General features: G+C 43.2%; 1 protein-coding gene across 5 annotated transcripts in view; it reads right to left on the reverse strand.

Moving 5' to 3' along the window:
- LMBR1 (limb development membrane protein 1) overlaps positions 1-20,164 on the reverse strand; it is a 132,026-nt gene that overhangs the window by 39,953 nt on the left and 71,909 nt on the right. For all 5 annotated transcript variants that reach the window (XM_043463981.1, XM_043463977.1, XM_043463978.1 and 2 more), the window contains 4 exons: positions 19,248-19,374; positions 18,684-18,752; positions 17,817-17,881; positions 13,127-13,199 (listed from right to left, as the gene is read on the reverse strand). In XM_043463981.1, coding sequence (XP_043319916.1) covers positions 13,127-13,199; positions 17,817-17,881; positions 18,684-18,752; positions 19,248-19,374 — 334 coding nt within the window. The remainder of the gene's footprint in view (positions 1-13,126; positions 13,200-17,816; positions 17,882-18,683; positions 18,753-19,247; positions 19,375-20,164) is intronic.

A 20,164-nucleotide genomic window follows, 5' to 3' on the forward strand; every position in this document is an offset into this window, starting at 1 on the left:
ATGCAGGAAAATCAAGAAATCACAAGGGAACCTTTCCCTTTAGTGTTTACAGATTTATTACTATTTATTAGTCAGGATAAAACTACTTATCTGTCAGAACTGTGATGCCATTGCTCCACTGTCTGCCAGCTCCCAGTGATGGCTCTGAGCAGTATGAAGCTCTTCTTCCTGCTAGGCCTGAGTGCAAACTGCTTCTCATTACCCCTAGAGAACAGGTGGGCCCTTGTCCAGGTGTTAGGAGTCACTCTTGTGCTCCAGGCTGGGCCCTGGGTGAGCACTTTCAATCCGTGAGTTCCTGTCCTTTAGGACTGGGACATCTGCTTGATTTTGTCATCTCCTCCATCTCATTTTCTCTGCTCTCCCCACTTGGAATTCCTATTAGTTGGATGTTAAGATATCCTGAACTGGTTCTCTAATATTGTAACTCCACCTGATTTTTGCCCATTTTGACCTACCTTCTTTATCTTCCAATCCTTTAGACATATTAGCATTTCTAAATTTCATGGTGCCCTTTCTTTCACCAGTTATTCCATCCTTACGGAATCCTGGCCTTTCTCATGGATGCAGTCCCAGTCTCTCACAGAATACCAACGATACATTTACTTGCATGCGTTCTTATCCTGTGCATGCTCTGTCTCCCCCAGCATCCTTTACTGTGTGTTTGTTTTGGTTCCTACTTTCCTGGGAGAAGTCTTCCTCTTAAGTCTGGTGAGTCTGAGTTGTTGGTTCACACTTAAGAAGGAAACACTAAAATGACAATTTGATTTGAAACTCTACAACTGCAATAAGACTTCCTGTTGGGTGCCCCAACAGGGGTTCTTCACAGGCACCCAACTGCTAGGAGCCTGGGAGGCCCTCCTGGACAGACAGAATCCCCAGAGAAGACTCCTCTGATCTCCTTCTTGGGGTTTTAGAGCTCTGCTGTCCCAGCGAAGACAGCCGGGGCCCCAGGCATTTAGTCTGTAAGCACTCATCCATCCACCACTCCCTCAACCCATGCCCAGGCCACAGCTTTCCTTTCTCTGGAAAGTAACCCTGGATGGGGGGAGAGATGGGAGTCAAGCTCTTTGACGAGCAGGCTGCTCAGCCAGCCCCCTTGCCTTAATCCATCCCATTCAGCCCCACTTTGGCAGGGGTCCACTGCTGCCGCTTCGGGGACTTTCAGGGGCTCAGGTATGAATCAAGGACAGATGGTGCAGGATTCAACTTCCGTGGGTCTGCTGAACTAGTCGCTTCTAAAATTCTCTCAGGTCTGATAAATTTCAAAACATCTGTGTGGCCTTCTCCACTCAAGTTCTCCTCCTTTTAGGTCTGTGCTTGTGTGAAAACTCACCTCAAAAATAAGGAGACAGTTTCATGTAACCAGAAGTTTTCACACAGAGCGGGCTGCGAGGCGGGTGTTCCAGCGGCGCATCAGTGATACCCAGGCCCTGAGCCCCGCTGCCCACAAGCTGGCTTGTGGCCGAGACGGATGCCCTCCCTCCTTTCCCGTGATTTCGTGACTCCTGTTTACTTTAGTTTGCTTACCATTTCTTCTTTTCCCAGCAAGTGGAGTTTCTGTTTATTCTTTTCCCTCATGTAAAGTCGACACTTCAGTGGTTACTTTCTCATCCTGAGCACACTGACTTAAGACTTACATTTGTTTCCACATAAAACCCCACAGGGAAACCTTACTAGGCAACTGATCCCCCACCAAGGCGAAATTTCACAATGCTTTTCAGAAACCATCCTCTCACTGCTTTCCACCCACCCCTCCTAAGCCATGGTTTGTGCTGAGGTGGTTTTAAAAATCCTTAGTTTGAGATTATTACTACATTCTTCCACTGGTATGGAGCTACCGTGTCCTTAATGACTACAACAGCACCTAGTCACCGAACATACTACTCTAAAATGAATAAATGAATGAATGCCTTTTTCTGTCTTAATAGGTACATGACATTTTTAGAAATGCATGAATTTTTAACTGCCATCTTCCCTGCACCCTTGAGACTCCAGAGTACTCAATAATCCTTAACAGGTGATAAATGGGAAGTTTAATTCTTCTCTCTCTCCTTTGTAAGTGACTCTTCTACGTCAAAGCCAGTAAACCTGTTTTTATCATTATCATTATTAGAATTCACGAATCCAATAGGATAACTGGATCTTTTCAATTTCTTGCTAATAATCTTACCTAGGACTCTGTTACCTTTTTAATGTACACGCAACTCTTTCCTCAGCTCATTGACTGTTTCTTCTATTATTTATTTACTTTTTTCCTAGTTGTTCTTTTTTCTCCCTCTAGATATTACTTAGATTAGGTATATTAACTCTGTAGTCCAGGTCTATTATTTCATTTCTGATTTCCTTCTCTCTCTACTTTTGTTTCTCTCACTTGAGTCTACCAGATGACTGATTCAGTTTTCAGAAGAACTGTATCATTTTCCCACTGCTGCTGTAACAAACTACCATAAACTCAGTGACTTAAAGCAGCGTGGACGTCTTGCCTTCTGTTCCAGAGGTCAGGAGTCTAACCCAAAGGCGGGGCAGGACTGCGCCCTCCGCAGACCCCAGGGAGAACCGGCTTCTGGAGACGGCCAGCCCTCCTGGGCTTGGGGGCCTTTCCTCGGGTCACTCCACCCTCCGCTTCCGCGCCACGTTCCCTTCTGTGACCGCCTGCCTCATCGCTCACTCCTCGCGCTGCTGTGGTGACATGGCGCCTGCCCACCAGAGCACCCAGGATAATGCCAAGCCCCTCACTGAAGCACAGTGCACGGCCCCGTCCCCATGCCAGGGGACACATGCACAGGCTCTGGAGGTGAGGACTCGGACGCTTCCGCGAGACCCTATTCTGTCTATCACAAGGACCACCTCATCTCTTGCCTACTAAATTTTAAAACTTATCCCCACATTCTAGGCAGTCCTTTTTCTGCTCCAGTGACATCTCTTTGATAACCTGTACTACTTTGGGGGGCTGAGTACGAATCCTCCTTTGTCTTTCCCAACAGCTGACTTCAACCGGAAACACAGTCTCTAGATGCTCACCTCGGCCCTCACCTCAGCCCTGAGCAAACACCACGTCCAGATCTGCTGCTCTTGCTCCCTCATCCCTCGCCAGGCAGACCAGCCCTCAAACAGTGACAGACATCTGCAGGCCAGTAACTGGTGTTCTTGGGGACTAGGGATGAACCGGCCAGAAATACCGACTCGGGAGGAAGAAGACTCAGTGCTCTGGCGTCTCTCGGGGTGCAAACAGCACTCCTTTCTTAAAGGGAGAGAGCCTGCAGAGAGGGTTCAGCCAACGGCACAAGGCAGCTCGGAGCACTAAAGCCCTCCTGTGCAATCAGAAAGCTCCAGTCCTACCTAGGTCTCTAGGGACGGGAAGGACTGTGCCCTCTGCACTCCCACTCTCACTACCGGCCGTCACTGAAGAGACAGAAATCCAATACTCTCCCCTCCTCCCCTTTGGAGAACCTGAGGTCTTGAAAGCACTGAAATGTTACACACTATTTCCAGAACTCCTGAGTTTTTTTGCTTCCCAATATATAGTTGATTACAGAATGGAGGTAAAGATAGTATAGAGGTATTCACATAGTGTGCCCCAAAACTACTATACTGCTACTACAAATTCAGAGTTTCTGGCAGCCAAAGCAAGACACTTAAGTTACAGAATTAATGGACACTTCTGTATCACAAAGAGATTTACAGTAAGACAGCAAAGCATTATAAGATTCTCAAGTATCTTTGCATTTAATAGTCTTAGAGGTAAGAATATTTTACTTTTCATTCCATTTCTTTATAAATTATATGTATGTATCTGTAGCTAATGGTCATTTAACTTCTACACCTAATAAATTACAAATACAATCCCAAACTATGTTTCATCCCCTATGCTTGTAAAGAAAAGCATAATTCCAGTATCCAGTTCACTGCTAGAAATAATAATCTGATGACTATTCAGAATTTTGAAAGGGAATCAGAGTAGATAAAGTATTCCTGCTGTTAACGTAAAATTAAAAGACATAAATGCCTACTTTGTGGGTGTGATATCTAAAAAGCTCAGTACAGATGTCCAGGCCAATCAAAGTTTTCAAAGGAAAAGAACTAAAGTGATGTTTCTGTAACACTGTTTTTTTTTTTTTTTTGATGACACAATGCTAGGCACACAATAGGTAGTTAATAAACACTGAGTGACCTGCACACTAAAATCAAGAATACATTCTTATTGTCCTTAAAAGAAATTATGGTTTTTACTAAATGACTAGATTTTCATCTGGAATAACACAATTTTCAAAGACATCACCACCTTTTACTGTATATCTCATTACCTACATGAGAAAAGTAAGCTTGTCTGGGCAGAATATTCCAGTATAAAAGGAAATGATGGCTCTTGTAAGGAATCATGACACACCTCAAACAAATATTGGAATGTTATACAAATTTAAGTTATAACAACAAAATCATCAAAATATCCTAAAGAACTGTATTATCATTACCTTATTTCAAAATGAATCTAAAATGTTCAATGTCAGCATTGTCTAGTCAATAAGTCAAATTGGTAGACAAAACCTGTTTGGACTAGTCATGAAAAATAAAAAGGGATTCTCCAAGAAAACCACAAAGCAGCTCATTTAAGGTCAATTTAACGGTATTATTCTGTTTTCCTTCCAGCCTCAACATAAGATTTCACTACCTCAAAGGAAATTGTAAGAGTATCTATTTGCATTCCCCCTAGGTGATTGGCAGTTCACCACCAATTAGTTCAAAATTACACTGTTACTAGCATGCAATAAAAACAACACCTTTCATCTTTCTTACACAGGTAAGACCTTCAGAGCCAATAACTTTGATCAAATGAGTATTTTTGATCCTGCCCCACCCGTCTCTTTGGATTCAGGAAAACTAATAGCTGACGGCAACTTTTCCCAGCTTTATTCTTAAGCTGAAAAACTAGTGTGGCATTGAAAATATTTTGTTCCCAAGATAACAGAATTTCCCAAAGTCCAGCACTTCAGCAATTAAGCTGTCCTCACACCTTTTCTTAATATGTAAGAGAGCCTTAACTGACATGTATTCATATATTAAAGGACAGGTGCTATTTACTGTACAATATATAATGTTGCATTTCTAAAAACCAATATAAATCTCCAAATGATTATGTAAATAATTCAAAGAATATGAAGCAATAAAACAATCTCCCTAAACAAATCAATACCCTAAACAATCCAGGGTCCTAAACTTAGTCTCTAATGATTACTACTTGAAAATAGATCCCTCTGGTATATACCTTATTGTTTCATTTAACTTTTAAATTTAGTGTATAGACAAAAGAACGCTAGTTATAGAATCTATTACCTAAGCAATTCTTTAAAATTTTGATTATATTTAGTACTTTGAACTGACCAAAGTTATCTCTGTCACCAAGAATGTGAGGTCACTCAAATACTTTTCATTATTCCTAGTCACTTAGACAAACGAGTTTGTTGTTAAAACCCAAGACTCCTAATAATTCATAGAATGAACAGTCTCCATCCCCTAAGCAAACACCAATTACTATACACCATAAAGCCACTGGTGATTAGACAGACCCCACAAAGCTTTTGAAAACTGAAGCCTGGACATGCAATCTCTAAAACATCTACCTGGGCATGAACAAACACTATTACCATCTACAGAGGAGACAGACAAGTCATACACTCAAAAACTCTACTTCCATTTCTATTCCCTTTGCAATGCTAACATTTGTTAAAATAGTTTCTGTTTACTTCTGACATATGCACAAAAATATGGCTAGTTACTGAACCAAGTAATATGAGATTTTTTTATATCCAACACAATTTTGAAAATGCAAAATACTTTCATTATAAAATGATCACAGACAATATGCAGAATAGTAAACAACTTTAGGAACATTACATGAAACTCTGTACAATGAAAGGTTTGGCCCTTTTTTTCCCTACTTCAGCTACAAGGTAGTGGTGTACCTTAAGCCAGATAAGGTGTTAAGATTACTTTACACATTACTCTTGGGAACACCATCATCACCTGGGTGTGGTTACACAAGCAGTTCATGTGCATTAAACTCCTCTTCTGCTAACAAATCTGGATCGTCTACACAGAGCAATCTCTCTCAGTTTCAAAGAATACATGATACTTGACTCTTGAATTATTCCAAAGTATTCTTCATCTACTGGTACTGTATCTCTTCAGTCATCTCATTTCATCCCTTCTTCATCTCACTATTTGGGCCATATTTTATTGTCATGGAGTGATTATATAGCCCAAGAAGCTGAATACATTGTAACAAGATGTCTCCTACAGTTTCAGACCCTTGGACCCAAATGTCAGTGTCTTACTAAAAAGAAACCATTTAATTAGTATTACCAGTAGAATTAATATTCTTTTTGTTAGTTCATAAAGTCAAGATATTACTAAATCCTTTCTTCTATCACAGTATTGTCCCCCAAAGGGGTCATTCAGTGTCAACAATCTTTGCTATGTATGTTCCTGATGAAAGTCAGTATCTGATCAACTTCAGACTATCTACTATTCCCAGAGTCTGGTAAATCTGAGAAACTCTTACATCAGTGGTATAACCAACATAATAACCATTGCAAGACTATAAAAGAATGCCGAGGGGAAGTCAAGATGAGAGTAATGCAGAGGACATGAGATGAAATCCAGTGCGTCCTTACACTATTGAGGGTGGTATGTGAAAGACATCAGACAGCCAACCACATTTCCAGTGACGATGGGAAAGCCTCTGACAGGACGCCACCACTCTGAGCAAGCACAGACTGCCTGGTAAACTTGGCTGAGGGATAAACAACAAGATTCTAGGACTACAGGTTACTGAGTTCCACAAAAAATGAGGATGTGTAGGGGTTTTTTTCAACCTTTTACTTTTCATAATACTAAGATACAACAAAAATGAAATCAGTACATCTTCTGTGCTCTTAAGAATAAAGAATTAGTACAAACCTCAATGGAAAAAGCTTTTAAAAAGATTAGAATGAAGCAGGAAAGTAATTGCCACCAAAGGTGATATACTAACTTTTTATCATGAAGATGAAAATAGTACATAAAAAATGGAATTGAATCATTAAGTTCAAAGGCTATAATATTTTTAAATAAATCACATTCAAAGAACTGTGAAGGTTTTGAACTTAAACAACAAAAAATAATTCCTGTTCATTAGGTACTTCTAAAGTTACCCAGTACACCCATAGGCTATACACACGAAAGCTAATTATTTCAATTAATGCTGCCGCATGACTTAAACATTTAAACAAGCTAATGTATATGTATCTTAATCCTGAGAAGGAATTACAAAAGATTTTCTACCAAGATTAATGTAATGGGACTTTCTGTTGGGCTACTCTTCAGGGGTCCTGGAGTAGAAATGGGTTGTGACTGCTCCAATTTCATGGTTTAACAATAGAGGGAAAATCGCTTTATTTCTTTTCCTTCACTAACACCAAACACACGGTCTCCAGCTCCTCGTCTTGGCTTGTCTCCAGAGGTCTCTACAATGGGCTTTTCTAAACACTGTTCCATGCGGTGGTTTTTTATCCTATCACCAAATTTCACTTCTTCATTCTTCACATCTATGGTAAAATGACGAAATCACTGTGTGTGCTTTTCATCTGTCCACTTACTCCCAACCCACCACGTGTCTGGTGGTATCAGAGGATCAGGAAGAAAACCAGCATACACCCCTGCCTGCCAAGTCCCTGCTCCAGGCAGGGAAAAGGGCAGGATGAGAGATGAGCAGGACATCAGTGACCGGAAGGCACTGTGGAAACAAGGAAGGGGAAAGGGAAAGAAGTGCCGGGGGAGGCAGGCCTGGCAGCACTGGCCGCGGGGCTTACCGTGGGAAGGCCCATGGGGCAGGGGCCCGGCGGGACAGGCCCTGTGCGGCAGGGGCAGCAAGGCGCCCACAGGAGCTGGGGGCAGCCGGGAGCCCACGAGTGAGGGAGGGCTGGCCCTCAGCACTCTCCTGCCTCGCAGGCCGAGGATGGGCGCAGGGAGCCGACGGGGATCTGCACCAGCTCAGCCAGCAGGGACTGGCCGTCACTCAGATCAGGGAGGCAGCGGGGCAAGGGGTAAAGCATGGTCAGATGCTGGAGAGGCTTTGAAGCCAGAGGCGAGAACTTTGCGAAGGAATCCACAGAGGAATGAAGAGCCGCCAAGGAATTCACCTGGGCACCTGGAAGAACGGGTCTGCCACCTGCAGGAGCGGGCCCATGTGAACAGAGGCCTGTGGAGCTGACTCTGGACAAGAGGTGCTCAAGGCGCCCACTGGACAGCCCAGTGGGGTGAGCACTGGACACCCGGCTTGCAGAGCTGGGGTCAGCAGCCTCAGGGCCAGGGAGGGCAGGCAAACAAAGTGGAGCACCAGGACCGAGGCAGGGAGGGGCGGGGAAACCCAGCGACGCAGGCTGAAGAGCAGCCGCCCACCACCTGGGAGGGCGAGGAACGTGCAGGGGACAGAAAGCCGGGTGGAGTAACGGCATTTCCAGGAGAAAGGAGAGCCAAGATGAGGACGACGAGTCACAGCCAACATGGCACCAGCACTCTGGTAGTCGCGGAGGCGGGAGTGAGCTCAAAGCCTCACCTTTGAGCAAGGCTGTATAGATAAACTGGTCATAACATGTCACTAACGTACCGCCCTGGATCAAAAACTCACACAACTGTGCTTTGACCTCTAACGGGAGGAAAGGAGCTTTCTGAGAGAGTTCCCAAGTTATAATCCTCAATCAGGCTCGATGAAAATTTTCCACTTCTTTCTTGGATCAACTGATTGGTTTTTTGTGGACACTTCCTTTCCTTACTCTTTTACTTGTTCTTTCATTCTGTTGAGAAAAATCAGAGTACTTTCCTATGCTGATGGCAGTGAGCCAGCTGATTCTGTGAGAGAGGTGGCAACCCAGCCGGAGGTCTGTCCTGCAGCCAGGGAAAAGAGACGCGGGCCGCTGCACCGGAGAGGGCCAACCATAGCCTTGGTCCAGCAGCGGGACAGCCAGGCACAGCGTACGCAGAAGAGGCAGCGCACGCAGGCAAACCCAGGCGAGGGGGCAGAGTTCTGACACAAGAGCTTCTGTTTTCTTGACAAAACAGGAAGCAAAGTATCAGCTGAGAGTGACCGTGAAGAAGGTCTGAGAGAAGAGAAGACATAGCAGTCGTCTGGAGACTGTCTGGTCAGACAGGAAGAGAGACGTCAGGCGGCCACAGTCAGCGGGGAACGGCCATGAGGGCAGAGAACATGCAGAGCAGGCTGGACCGAGGCTCGGAGAGTGTGAAGGGGCTTGAGCACGCACAGGGGCACTGGCTCTGACGACAGCCTGGCACTAGCGCGACTATGATGAGGCCTGGGGATGACTGGAACGCGGGGGCAAGCGGCGGTGCTGAGAAGTCCCGAGGGTAAATACACGGCACGTGTGAAAAGTGTCAACAGTGGGTAACTGTGGGGAGTGAGCCGGAGAAGCCAACTGGGCTCACGACGAGGCCCGGGCACCAAGCCGCGGAGCGGACAGTTAGGAGCGAGCGCTCAGGGGCTTCCCAGAGGTGGGGCTCCGAAACCACCGAGGACCGCAGGCGCGTGGAGAAGAGGCTCGTCAAAGAGCAGATGGCGCCGTGTCCCCCCGCAGGGAGCAGGCCTCGCCTGGGAGGTGAGGGTGACTGGGAACAGAGAAGTGGCCAGTCAGGTCAGGGCCTACAGACGGACTCAGCGCCTGACGCAGAGCAAGGGCAGCCCAGGCAGGCTCCAGGAGCAGTGCCGGCAGGTGAGCGGCAAGCAGGACCCCACTGGGAGCTGCTGGGAAGCCGAGAGTCCTCAGGACAGAGAGAAGGCCGAGCGCTGCGGTCCTGCCGCCAGGTCCACGCTCCACCCCAGGGCTGGCGCAGGGTGTCCTGGCGGAGGGGACAGTGGGAACCGGGGGCAGAAACGGGCCCAAGCAGACAAGCGGACCAGAGTCTGAGATCACAGGACAGCCCCTGCTCCTCGGCCGGACCAGAAAGAGGCCAAGGGCAAAAGGCACGCTCGCTCCCGCCCTCTCCAGTGCCGGGACTGCATGGGCTCCCTCCTGCTCCAGAAACGCACACAACGCCTTCCTCCACTTCTTGTCGGGTCCTTCAGCACTGGACGCAGCCTTCAGGCAGTCTCACCATGTCTCTCCCTCTTCTTCAGTTAACTAGCCCACAGTCTCAAGACTCGGGTTCTAAATTCACAGGCACGCTGTCTGGTGCTTAGAGAAAGCAGCATGGTGAAGGGAGGAGAGAATGGGGCAGGCTGGTAGCAGGACGGCTTCTCTGTAACAGTGCACAGTTAGCTTTACTTTGTTACTGTTAAGAAATAACAACACTATTAACAAGCACAAAACCTCTAGCGCCGAGCATCAACGTGGAGCAGTGGAGAAGTCACGGGCAGGCAGTGCATCACAGAGCTGTGCTGATGAGCTAAACACCAGCATGGAGGCCGAGCTCAGGCATGTAGTGACTACCACAACAAGTCATCTTATCTTCCAGAACAAAATAGTGTTGTTCCCACACTTAAGTCCCTTTTGATATCAAGTATCATGTTTTATCAGGTAGCCGTAAAGCTGGGATCAGAGCAAACCATGCAGATGTCCCCAAGCTACACGCAATGCCCGTCACAGCCCACAAGCACCGAGAAAGCACAGCCAGCACGCCCTCAGAAAACACCACAAGTTCTGGGGTGGGTCACCGCTGTAAGCTGTAGTTTTTAAAATCTTCTACTCTATCCTGAAATTCTTTTTAATAGCCCAGAGTAAAAACTTAAACTTCACTTTGTAAAAATAATTTAAAATACATGATAATTCTTACAACAAAATATATGTGACAGAGTACTACATTAAATATATTCCATGGGGTGACTGCCGTTACTAACCTCCTAGTAGTACACGTGTGCTCAGTCACGTCTGACTCTGCAACCCTTTGGACTATCACCCACAGGCTCCTCTGTCCACGGGATTCTCCAGGCAAGAACACTGGAGTGGGTTGCCATTTCCTCCTCCAGGGGATCTTCCCAACCCAAGGATCAAACTCACACCTCCTGTGTCTCCTACATTGCAGGCAGATTCTTTACCCACTGAGCCACTGGGAAAGCCCTACTAACCTCCTATGATCTACATTTTCTTAAATAGCAAATTACAAAATAGGGTTTTGTTCCATCTTGGCTTTTCTTCCTTCTGCACAACTGACAAATATACTTACTGAAGCTCATAACTCTTAATCTGTATTAATCAAAATGTCCATTTTGCTTCAGAACCCTCTACATTCCACCTTCAACAGTCCACAGTGCTAACCAGCAGCAAAGAGCAAAGCTTTATCTCAACATATCCCAACACACAGTCTCACTGGAAAGATTCTTAACGACCACCGACAGTCAGAAGTAGTGCATGGCCTCCCGAAATGGCAGAAAATAAAAGTACACTTAGCACTGGCAATCATATCATCTTTTTTTAAGTCTTTACTGAATTTGTTACAATATTGCTTGTTTTACCTCTTGGGTTTCTGCCTGCAGGGCACAGGGGATCTTAGTTCCCCGACCAGGGATCAAACCTGCGTCCCCTGCCCTGGAAGGCAAAGGACTGCCAGGAAGTCGCAGATCATATCACCCTCAATCCCCTGCAAGCTACACCATTACTGAGTTAGCTGGATGTCCTGGTTACTTTGGCTTTGCCTCACTGTATCCTACCTTAAACTCCCGGCAAGTGTTTCCTCTTCCGTTTCCTTAGCTCTAACGGAGCCACTTTTTATTTGAGGAGCTAAGGATCTAGAGACATTCTGGAGAGACTTTTCTTCCTCCACTGTTGAAGGACACAGTGAGAAAAGCCTACATTTTGGGGTTTCTTTTGATTAGCCTTACTTCAAATTCTTTAATTCACAGAGCAATGTATTTTACCCTTCCTAGATCTGAGCCTCCTGATCTGTAAGACAGAATGATATTGTATATAAGCTGAGACATAACCCCACACTGCAGGGGGCAGCTAGACATGGATTCTGAATGATCCAGGCAGATTTAGTATACAATGGCGTGATTATCTAAATAAGACAAGTTCATTACAATATTAACTACTTTAATGAAATATTATAAAGCTGACAGTATTGATTAAAGTTATAATTCTTAAGTTAAATAGGTTTAAATGTTAAAATAGCTTTAATAAAGTTAGAAGAACAAAAGATACATGTAGTTCCAGTCTAAAAGCTATCAGTATCAAAGTATATAATTATTACTGAGAAGAATTCTCTAGAATAGATACAATCCAAAATTCTTTGATCTAAGAATGTCTAATATCAACATTTTGGGGTTGATGATTTAAATTCACTATCTGTAACTGAAGAAAGTAGATATCTTTCTTCCCATTTCTCAATATTGTGTAGTTAAAGTAACCTTCCATTTTATACCTATTCTTGAATTATGATTGTAAAATATAGTTAGCTATTAATAATCTGATCTTGGTGGGAGGTTTTCAACATTTAAAAGAAAACTCCGTAGGAGAAAAGAGTGCAGGGTGAAAATCATTTGAGTAAAATAAAACATTTTACTATGTCATTTCTCTGTTAAACTATCATTACTCTTTTCTTTACTGGTTCATCATTTGAAGCCAAAAATGATTCGTAACGAAAATTTAAATTTTAAAGTCTTTGACAGGCTTATGTGGTTATCAGCTGGTAATGAACAGTATCCCAGAATGAAGACAGAGTTCCTCAGTACAGCAATCTAATCTGGCCCCTTCTCACAGAAGAAACACCGCTTTCTACCAACAGGAGAGACACAAGGAAGGGACGTTACAGCCGCTCAGACAGACCTGCAACACGCCAGTAACTCTAAGTCCTGACACCCGTCATGCGTGAGGATCTGGTGGAGGACAGACACGCCTCAGTGTCTAGGCGCTGAACTGACCCTGCCAGATCACAGCGACTTTCACTGAGGGGGGACCTGACCCAGCTCCTCAGCACACCTGCCCTCACCTGGGAAGTTCACGTGCTCCTCTTACGTCTCAGCCTCGGGCAACAGCACAAGGGACTGAGGGGCTTGTCTTTCTCCCCTCAATTATCCATCTTTTTAGAATTAACTAATGTTTTATTCTGGTCTAAATATGTAATAAATATAACAAATACATACCACTGAGTCGTCTCTGGAGTGCTTCTTCCTCGAGGGTAATGATATAAATCTGCTCATCCAGGTCTTCAAGAATCTAAATGTAAAGCCCACACTATTGAATAATACATTACAAAAGCAGTGTTTATGAGAATATTTAGGCTACTTGGCCTATAATTTAGACAACCATTCAAAATTAATAAGAATCTAAAATAAAAATGCTCAAACTATTCTATTTTCAAATTAAGTAAAAAGTCTTAGTACAGAACTAAGCAAATTGAAAGCTGATTCTCATAAAATCTACATACATCTAAATTGGGGTTGTTTCAGTTTAAAGAATGAAAGAACTCTGCAACTCTCTCCAAGGCACACAAATGCAAGCATTCTAAACATCCAAAAAACTGAATGCAGTAGTCTCTTCGTGCCCAAGCCAATTCTCTGGAGCTGGAAGGAGCAAATCACCCAGTCCAACAATGGTTTCTCATCTATTAATACATTAACCTGCACAATGTGTAGAACAAGAAATCCATAAATGAAATCGCTACCGTTCATACTTTCCATTTACATCATCTTCGTATACTAAAAGATGTCCACAAATATTAAACACTGGGATTATGAAAATCACCCCACAGACTGAACCCTAGAGACAGAGTGCTGAATACACACACTCACTACCAGAGCATACAACGCTAGTAAAAACAACCACCAGAAAAACCCACTCATCAACAGCCAATTTATATGGGATATTCTTTGCACTGTCTTCATTGCTGATAAAACCTAAAAGCTTTATTATCACAGGTGGGAAATTTATTATCAGTTTGGCCACCTGATGAAAACAACTGACTCCTCAGAAAAGACCCTGATGCTGGGAAAGATTGGAGGCGGGAGGAGAAGGGGGCAACAGAGGATGAGATGGTTGGATGGCATCACCAACTCGATGGACATGAGTTTGGGTAAACTCCGGGAGTTGGTGATGGACAGGGAAGCCTGGAGTGCTGCAGTCCATGGGGTCGCAAGGAGTCGGACACGACTGAGCAACTGAACTGAACTCATCACAACTGGCCTCCCTGAGCCAATCCTAAGTATCTTCCTAGCTCTGGAAAAACTCTGAAAGAAACCCAGAGCTGTTATTAATGTTGTGTCCTTCAACCCCAAACTACTTATTTCTCAGCAAAACAATAAACTGTGAGTTGATGGACAAAACAAAAGGATGGAAATCCTATATATTAATACATATATCCTTTCTTGACGAGGCATATTCAGAAAAAGGAGTTTCAATCATGCAATCCCTATCAAGTATCAAGCAATCCAATAATTCCCAGTATTTGAACAAATATTGATGGCCAAGAGCTGAAAACAAAATAATAAAATAAGAATATATAGTAAGAAACAAGTAATTGTAAGAGATGGCCATCTTGTGAACCCGGGAGGAACGGGAAGAAGTGGGGGTCCTCCCGCAGCAGCCGAGGCCCCGACACTCCCGTCTCTGGAGGAAGAACGGGTCCATGGAAGCCCCAGGGGGAGGCCGTGAACGGGGCCAGTGAGGGCTTTGCTGAGGACACGACACACTCGTGTGTCTATGTGAAGACCCAGGTGGGGGCTATGAATGGGGCTGAGTCATCCAAGGCAGACTTCGTGCGTGGGGAGAGCATGGGCCACACCTCTGTGGGCCACAATACGAAGTTCCTTTTCCACCAACGTTCTCACCACTTTCTACTGTTTGGACCACAATAGACACTTTTTACTGTTCTCAGGTCTAAAACATACAAAGGGGCCTTCCCTGGTGGCTCAGCCAAAAAGAATCTGCTTGCCAAACAGAAGACCTGGGTTAAAGCCCTGGGCTGGGAAGATCCCTTGGAGAAGGAAACGGCAACCTACTCCAGTAATCTTACCAGGAAAATCCTATGGACAGAGGAGCCTGGTGGGCTACAGTCCGTGGGGTCACAAATGAGTCAGAAATGATTGAGCAACTAAAGAACACCACCACACACGAAGGATTTCTTCTCGCTGTGCAGCTGCCCACTGACGGCTCACCACCATAGGGACGTGTTGGTGTGAGTGAGTGACAACGAGAAGCACAGGTGTCTCCGTGAGGGCTGGCGTGCTTCATCCCATCATTCCACAGCAACCCTGTGAAAAACAGACTGCTCTCACCCCACCCTGTAACATGCCACCAAACAAAGGTCCGGCAAAGGAAAGTTATCTGCCTTCAAAGCCTGTGCTCTTAGCCAGTCTGGGCTGATGGGGACCTAAATATGGATCGGACTTAAGTCCTTGACTTCAAACAGCTTATATTCTATGTTCAGGAAAGACATGAAAAAAAAAATTATAGAACTGAAATCAAAGTCATAAATGAAGCTAAAATAAAATGTTACAGAAGTTCGGAGGAAGAAAGATTCCCAGCTTCTGTTTGGGAAGGAAAAAGTCTTCACAAATGTTTTTGATGGTAGTAGCATAGTACCTGGTAGCTTCATTTACCAAAAAGAGAAAAGGCATTCAGATCAGAGCAAATGACAAGCAGAACACCCAGGCGGGGAGGTACAAGGTTCCCTCAGCAACAGAAGGGCGCAAACTCTTGTTCTTATTGTAGCACAAGCAGTGGCCCAGAGTCCCAGCTCCGAGAAGAGCCTCTGGGTTCCAGCCCTGCCCCATCCTCTCAGATATGTGATCTTGTACAAGCTAACTGATCTCCCTGAACTGCAGATAATTCAAGCATAAAATAAGAACACCATCACCCAACTTATGGGCTTATCATCAGGATTAAATGAAATTTTGAAAAATGAAATTAAATGAAGTATGCAGTGCACACACACAGCAAATACTTAATTACTAAATACATAACCATTATTACGAGATGTTAAGAATAAGAAAAGTCTGAAGATGTTATTAACAACAGACAAGTTTGGGAGAAAATAATTTTGGGGAGGGGAGATAAATAAGTAGTTTGATTCTTTATCTGTTGTGTTTTCAACTCCATGGGGTATTCAATTATAGCATTTAAAATATACTGTAGTTTGTATTCATTATCTTTTTCTCACTAGAATTAGACATTTAGAAGTGAGGTGGAAGTGGCAGAATGCTCAGGAAAACAGAGCAGAGCCCATTAGCCCAAGGATAGAACTTGAAACATTTGCCTAGTTTAGGGGGCAGAAAGTAGAAACAGAGAGAGAGATCAAAAAAAAAAAAAAAAATATCCAGAGAATTAGTAAGAAACTAAATGAATGCCGTGTCACAAAACCTCTTTAAGAGGGAAGCAAATTTCAAGATTTAATAGCATGTGTATTATATATGAGTGTGTGCACATTTACATAGCAGGTAAAAAAACCTGTTTTTATTTTTAAAAAATATGAAGATTGCCATTAAAAAAAAAACGTTCAAAATTAAGCAAACATTTCCTAAAAGAATGTCTACTATGATATTCTCAGCTTCTTTCCCTTGATGAATCACCCTGACAAGAAAGAAAACATATAACCACGATAATTTAATAAGTACAACTAGTGAAACACAGACAAAGGGGAATATGGAAATGCAAAGCGAGAAGCTTCACTATCATAGCTGAGAGAAGTGAGGCAGGGTTCAGGGCTGGTGTCAGAGCCAGGGCTTCAGACGCTGCCAGGTGGCCGAGGCAGGCAGGAGGCAGTGGCGAGAGCAAGGCCCTCGCCAGGCCTGGGAAAGGGGGAGAATCCAGCATATTCGGGCACAGCACGTCAGCTGGGAGACTGACCGGAATCACAGACACCAGGGAGGCCACGGCAGGAGGGGTGGCTACCGGTAAACTCAGGGTGGACAGGGGTGAAAGGCCTTCTTACATGTGCCCAGTTTACACTGGAGTATGTAGGCAATGATGATCCAGGAAAATAATGGACGTGACAAACTCTCCAGATATAGGTAAGAATTATCTTCATAGTTAAATACTTGACAAAATAGCTACAAGCCAAAGTGTGTGTGTGTGTGTACAGTCGCTTCAGCCATACCCAACTCTCTGTGACCCCAGGGACTGGAGCTCACCAGGCTCCTCTGTCCATGGGATTTTACTGACAGAAATACTGGAGTGGGCTGCCACTCCCTCCTCCAGGGGACCTTCCCAACCCAGGGATCGAACTTGCATCTCCTGTGTCTCCTGCAATGCAGGCAGATTCTTCATCACTGAGCCACTGAGGAAGCCCAGAAGCCAAAGCAACTTAGGAAAAAAATCATCAAAACTACTATCAACTGAAAATTATTTTAAAATGAATATACAGTATTTCTGATATTAAAGGGAAAGGTATAATTCAATTAATCAAGATATAATATGCAGACAAATTTTCAGGAAATAACTGCTTTATAATTCAAAGAATATATATAGTAAAGTTTGAAACATCAAAGAGTCACTATTTGATATAAGATCAGTTCAGTTCAGTTGCTCAGTCATGTCCAACTCTTTGTGACCCCATGAAATATAAGATAATGGACACTTAAAAAACCTCTAAATATCTGTACATTTTGTCTTCAAATCTGTTAGAAGCATTTTTACCTGTATGCCTATACTGTGCATTTCAAGAGCAAAAACAAATTTGTTTGTCAAAGATGAGAAAGATGAAAACAATACAATAGCAATTTGGGGCATCAACATATAAAAATATTCTGTTTCTGAATGCTAGTTTAGAACCTGAGAGATGTTCAAATGTGAAAGTGTGCATTTAACAGACAAGACGCTTTAGGACGACATACTCACTGTTGGCTTCACCAGCAGCTGCCCCATGACAGTGAACATGCGGGAGAGGCCGACTGGAGTGCACACTGCAGAACAGAGAGCCTCCTTCAGAGTTAGGAGAGAAACCGCGGGTCCAAAATGAGCCAAACTTAAAGCCTCCTGCCCTGAGAAAACGCCTGTTTGAAGCCTGTCACGGGGCTCCTCAGTGTCACCACTAAAGAAGCTCTAGGGGCTGGCACATGGAGGGTGGGCATTCTTGCACTTAAGGGAGACTTGTGAAGACCAAGGAGGGGCAGGAGATGCCAGACTCCAGCAGCTGAATAATAACAAGGGCTCTCACTTCAAAGAAATCCAACCAGAAAACAGGCTGCATTTCAAGTGTCAATACTAACTGAACTGGGTACCAGACAAGACTACCTGAAAGTGACGACGATAAACTGACATCGTTTTACCTACATTATCCGTTTATAGTATCTCTGAGATGTGCTGTGATGCTTTAAGTAAAACAAAACATATTGTGAAGAAAAAAAAAAGACCACAAATTCATCAAACAGAATTTGACAATTACCATTTAAAGGCAGAAGGTGGTGCTGTGGCCGGGGCGGGGGTAGGGGCAGCAGGGAGAGTTGGGGAGCGTGTCTGACTCTGTCTCTCCCTCCCTTTCTCTCTCCAACTCCGTGAGAGAGGCTTTCTTTAGGGAAAACCAAAGGTATCTTATTGTTTCAAGGTTTCAGTTTATCAAAATTTATCTTGAACATACAAAAAAAGCCAACTTTTTAAAAAATCCCCAAGTTGTTAAAAGAATCTCATCAGGAAACTTGCCCATAATTTTCTAGAACACAGAACAACTCTGCTTTACCATCAATATTATGTCAGAAAAATACTTACAGAGAAGTAACAAGCATCCCATCAATGATATACAGGAATATAAATAAGGTAGGTAGAACTCCCAGAGATCTGTTTAAAAATGTAAATATTTTAGTACATCCAAAATACTGTGCATTAAGACATAGACTGACTATAGATTAATGTATAGTAAACATCATAATTGCCTATTTCGTCTACTAAACCATGTAATTTCTAAATTGTACAATAAAAAGATCTAAAACAGAAGAACAGGAAATAACTCTTTTGCAAAACCTGTTTAGAGGGAGAAAATAAGCCTCCATGGAATTTTAAGAACAGAAACCAATTAACCAAAGGGGGAAAAAAAAAGTCTGAAAAGCTGCTTGCTCATTCTACATACAAGAAACACATAAACATTCATTTCTTTCCTTAAACATGTCAAAAGACTTTTTAATTCTGTAAATTAACAATATGGATTAACTATACAAGGATTATTGCATAATAATACACAAAGAATTATTAAAATGTTTTAAAAAGTGAATGTGTAATTATATTCCAAACTGTAGTCTCCCTTAGAGAAACTGGTTTAAACAAGTCAGTCCGCACCATATAAAGATTCCATGCTAGCAGCGTCATTGTCAATGAGTGCTGAGGCTACCCACACGATCCCAAGAATAAGCAAGGCCAGGAGGATGAGCATGACCAGAGTTTCTAAAATTCGGGCTCGGATTCCCTGAAAAATACAACAAAGATTTAATTTTTTTATTTTATCACATGAACAATTAGTCTTCTGTCAATGTGAAAACAAAAATTCTTTGAAGAGGGAGAAAATTTATATTTCTCAGCAAGACAAAAAACACTAACTGCTTATTGTTTGTAATGTTCAGACTGACTTTTCTTTTGAAAATTATGTAAAACACCATTAAGCTTTGAAGAAAGTACCCAAAAAATTCTTTAAAAAAACCTTTTGCAGCGCCATTTTAAACAATTACTTTCCTAACACTTTCCACCACAAGAGTAGATTAACGAACTTTTATTTGTGATTCTAATCAAGGGATTATAAGGCTAATTAAGGCATGCTGCCAAGCAGTTCTGTGAACACCCAACTTGGTGAGAGCACAGAGCCCCATCTACTGGAGAAGGCAGGAATCCTGCGGGCTCCCCACAGCCTCCAGCGCCCTCCAGTGGCCGGATGAAGGCCTCTTCACGGTGACCCAGCCTCAGAAACCATGCAAGAACAGACAGTTATCAATATTTATATCAGTTAAACATCATTGCTTTGTCCACATTAGATTGAATTTTTCACTAAATCCACTAGGATGGAACATAATAAATAATTATTGTCTACAATTTTAAATATATAAAACAAGTTCTGACCTCAGGGCCAAACAAGAGGCCAACTTAAATTTGAAACCTAGGGGACTAGGCAAAAAAAAAGAAAAACTTCCTCATATTCTTAGAAAGTCATCAAATGACTGAATCTGTACTTAAATGTAAATATTCATATTGTTATTTTATACTGT

Source organism: Cervus canadensis, chromosome 3 (assembly GCF_019320065.1).
Source record: "Cervus canadensis isolate Bull #8, Minnesota chromosome 3, ASM1932006v1, whole genome shotgun sequence".
NCBI classification, from domain to species: Eukaryota; Metazoa; Chordata; class Mammalia; order Artiodactyla; family Cervidae; genus Cervus; species Cervus canadensis.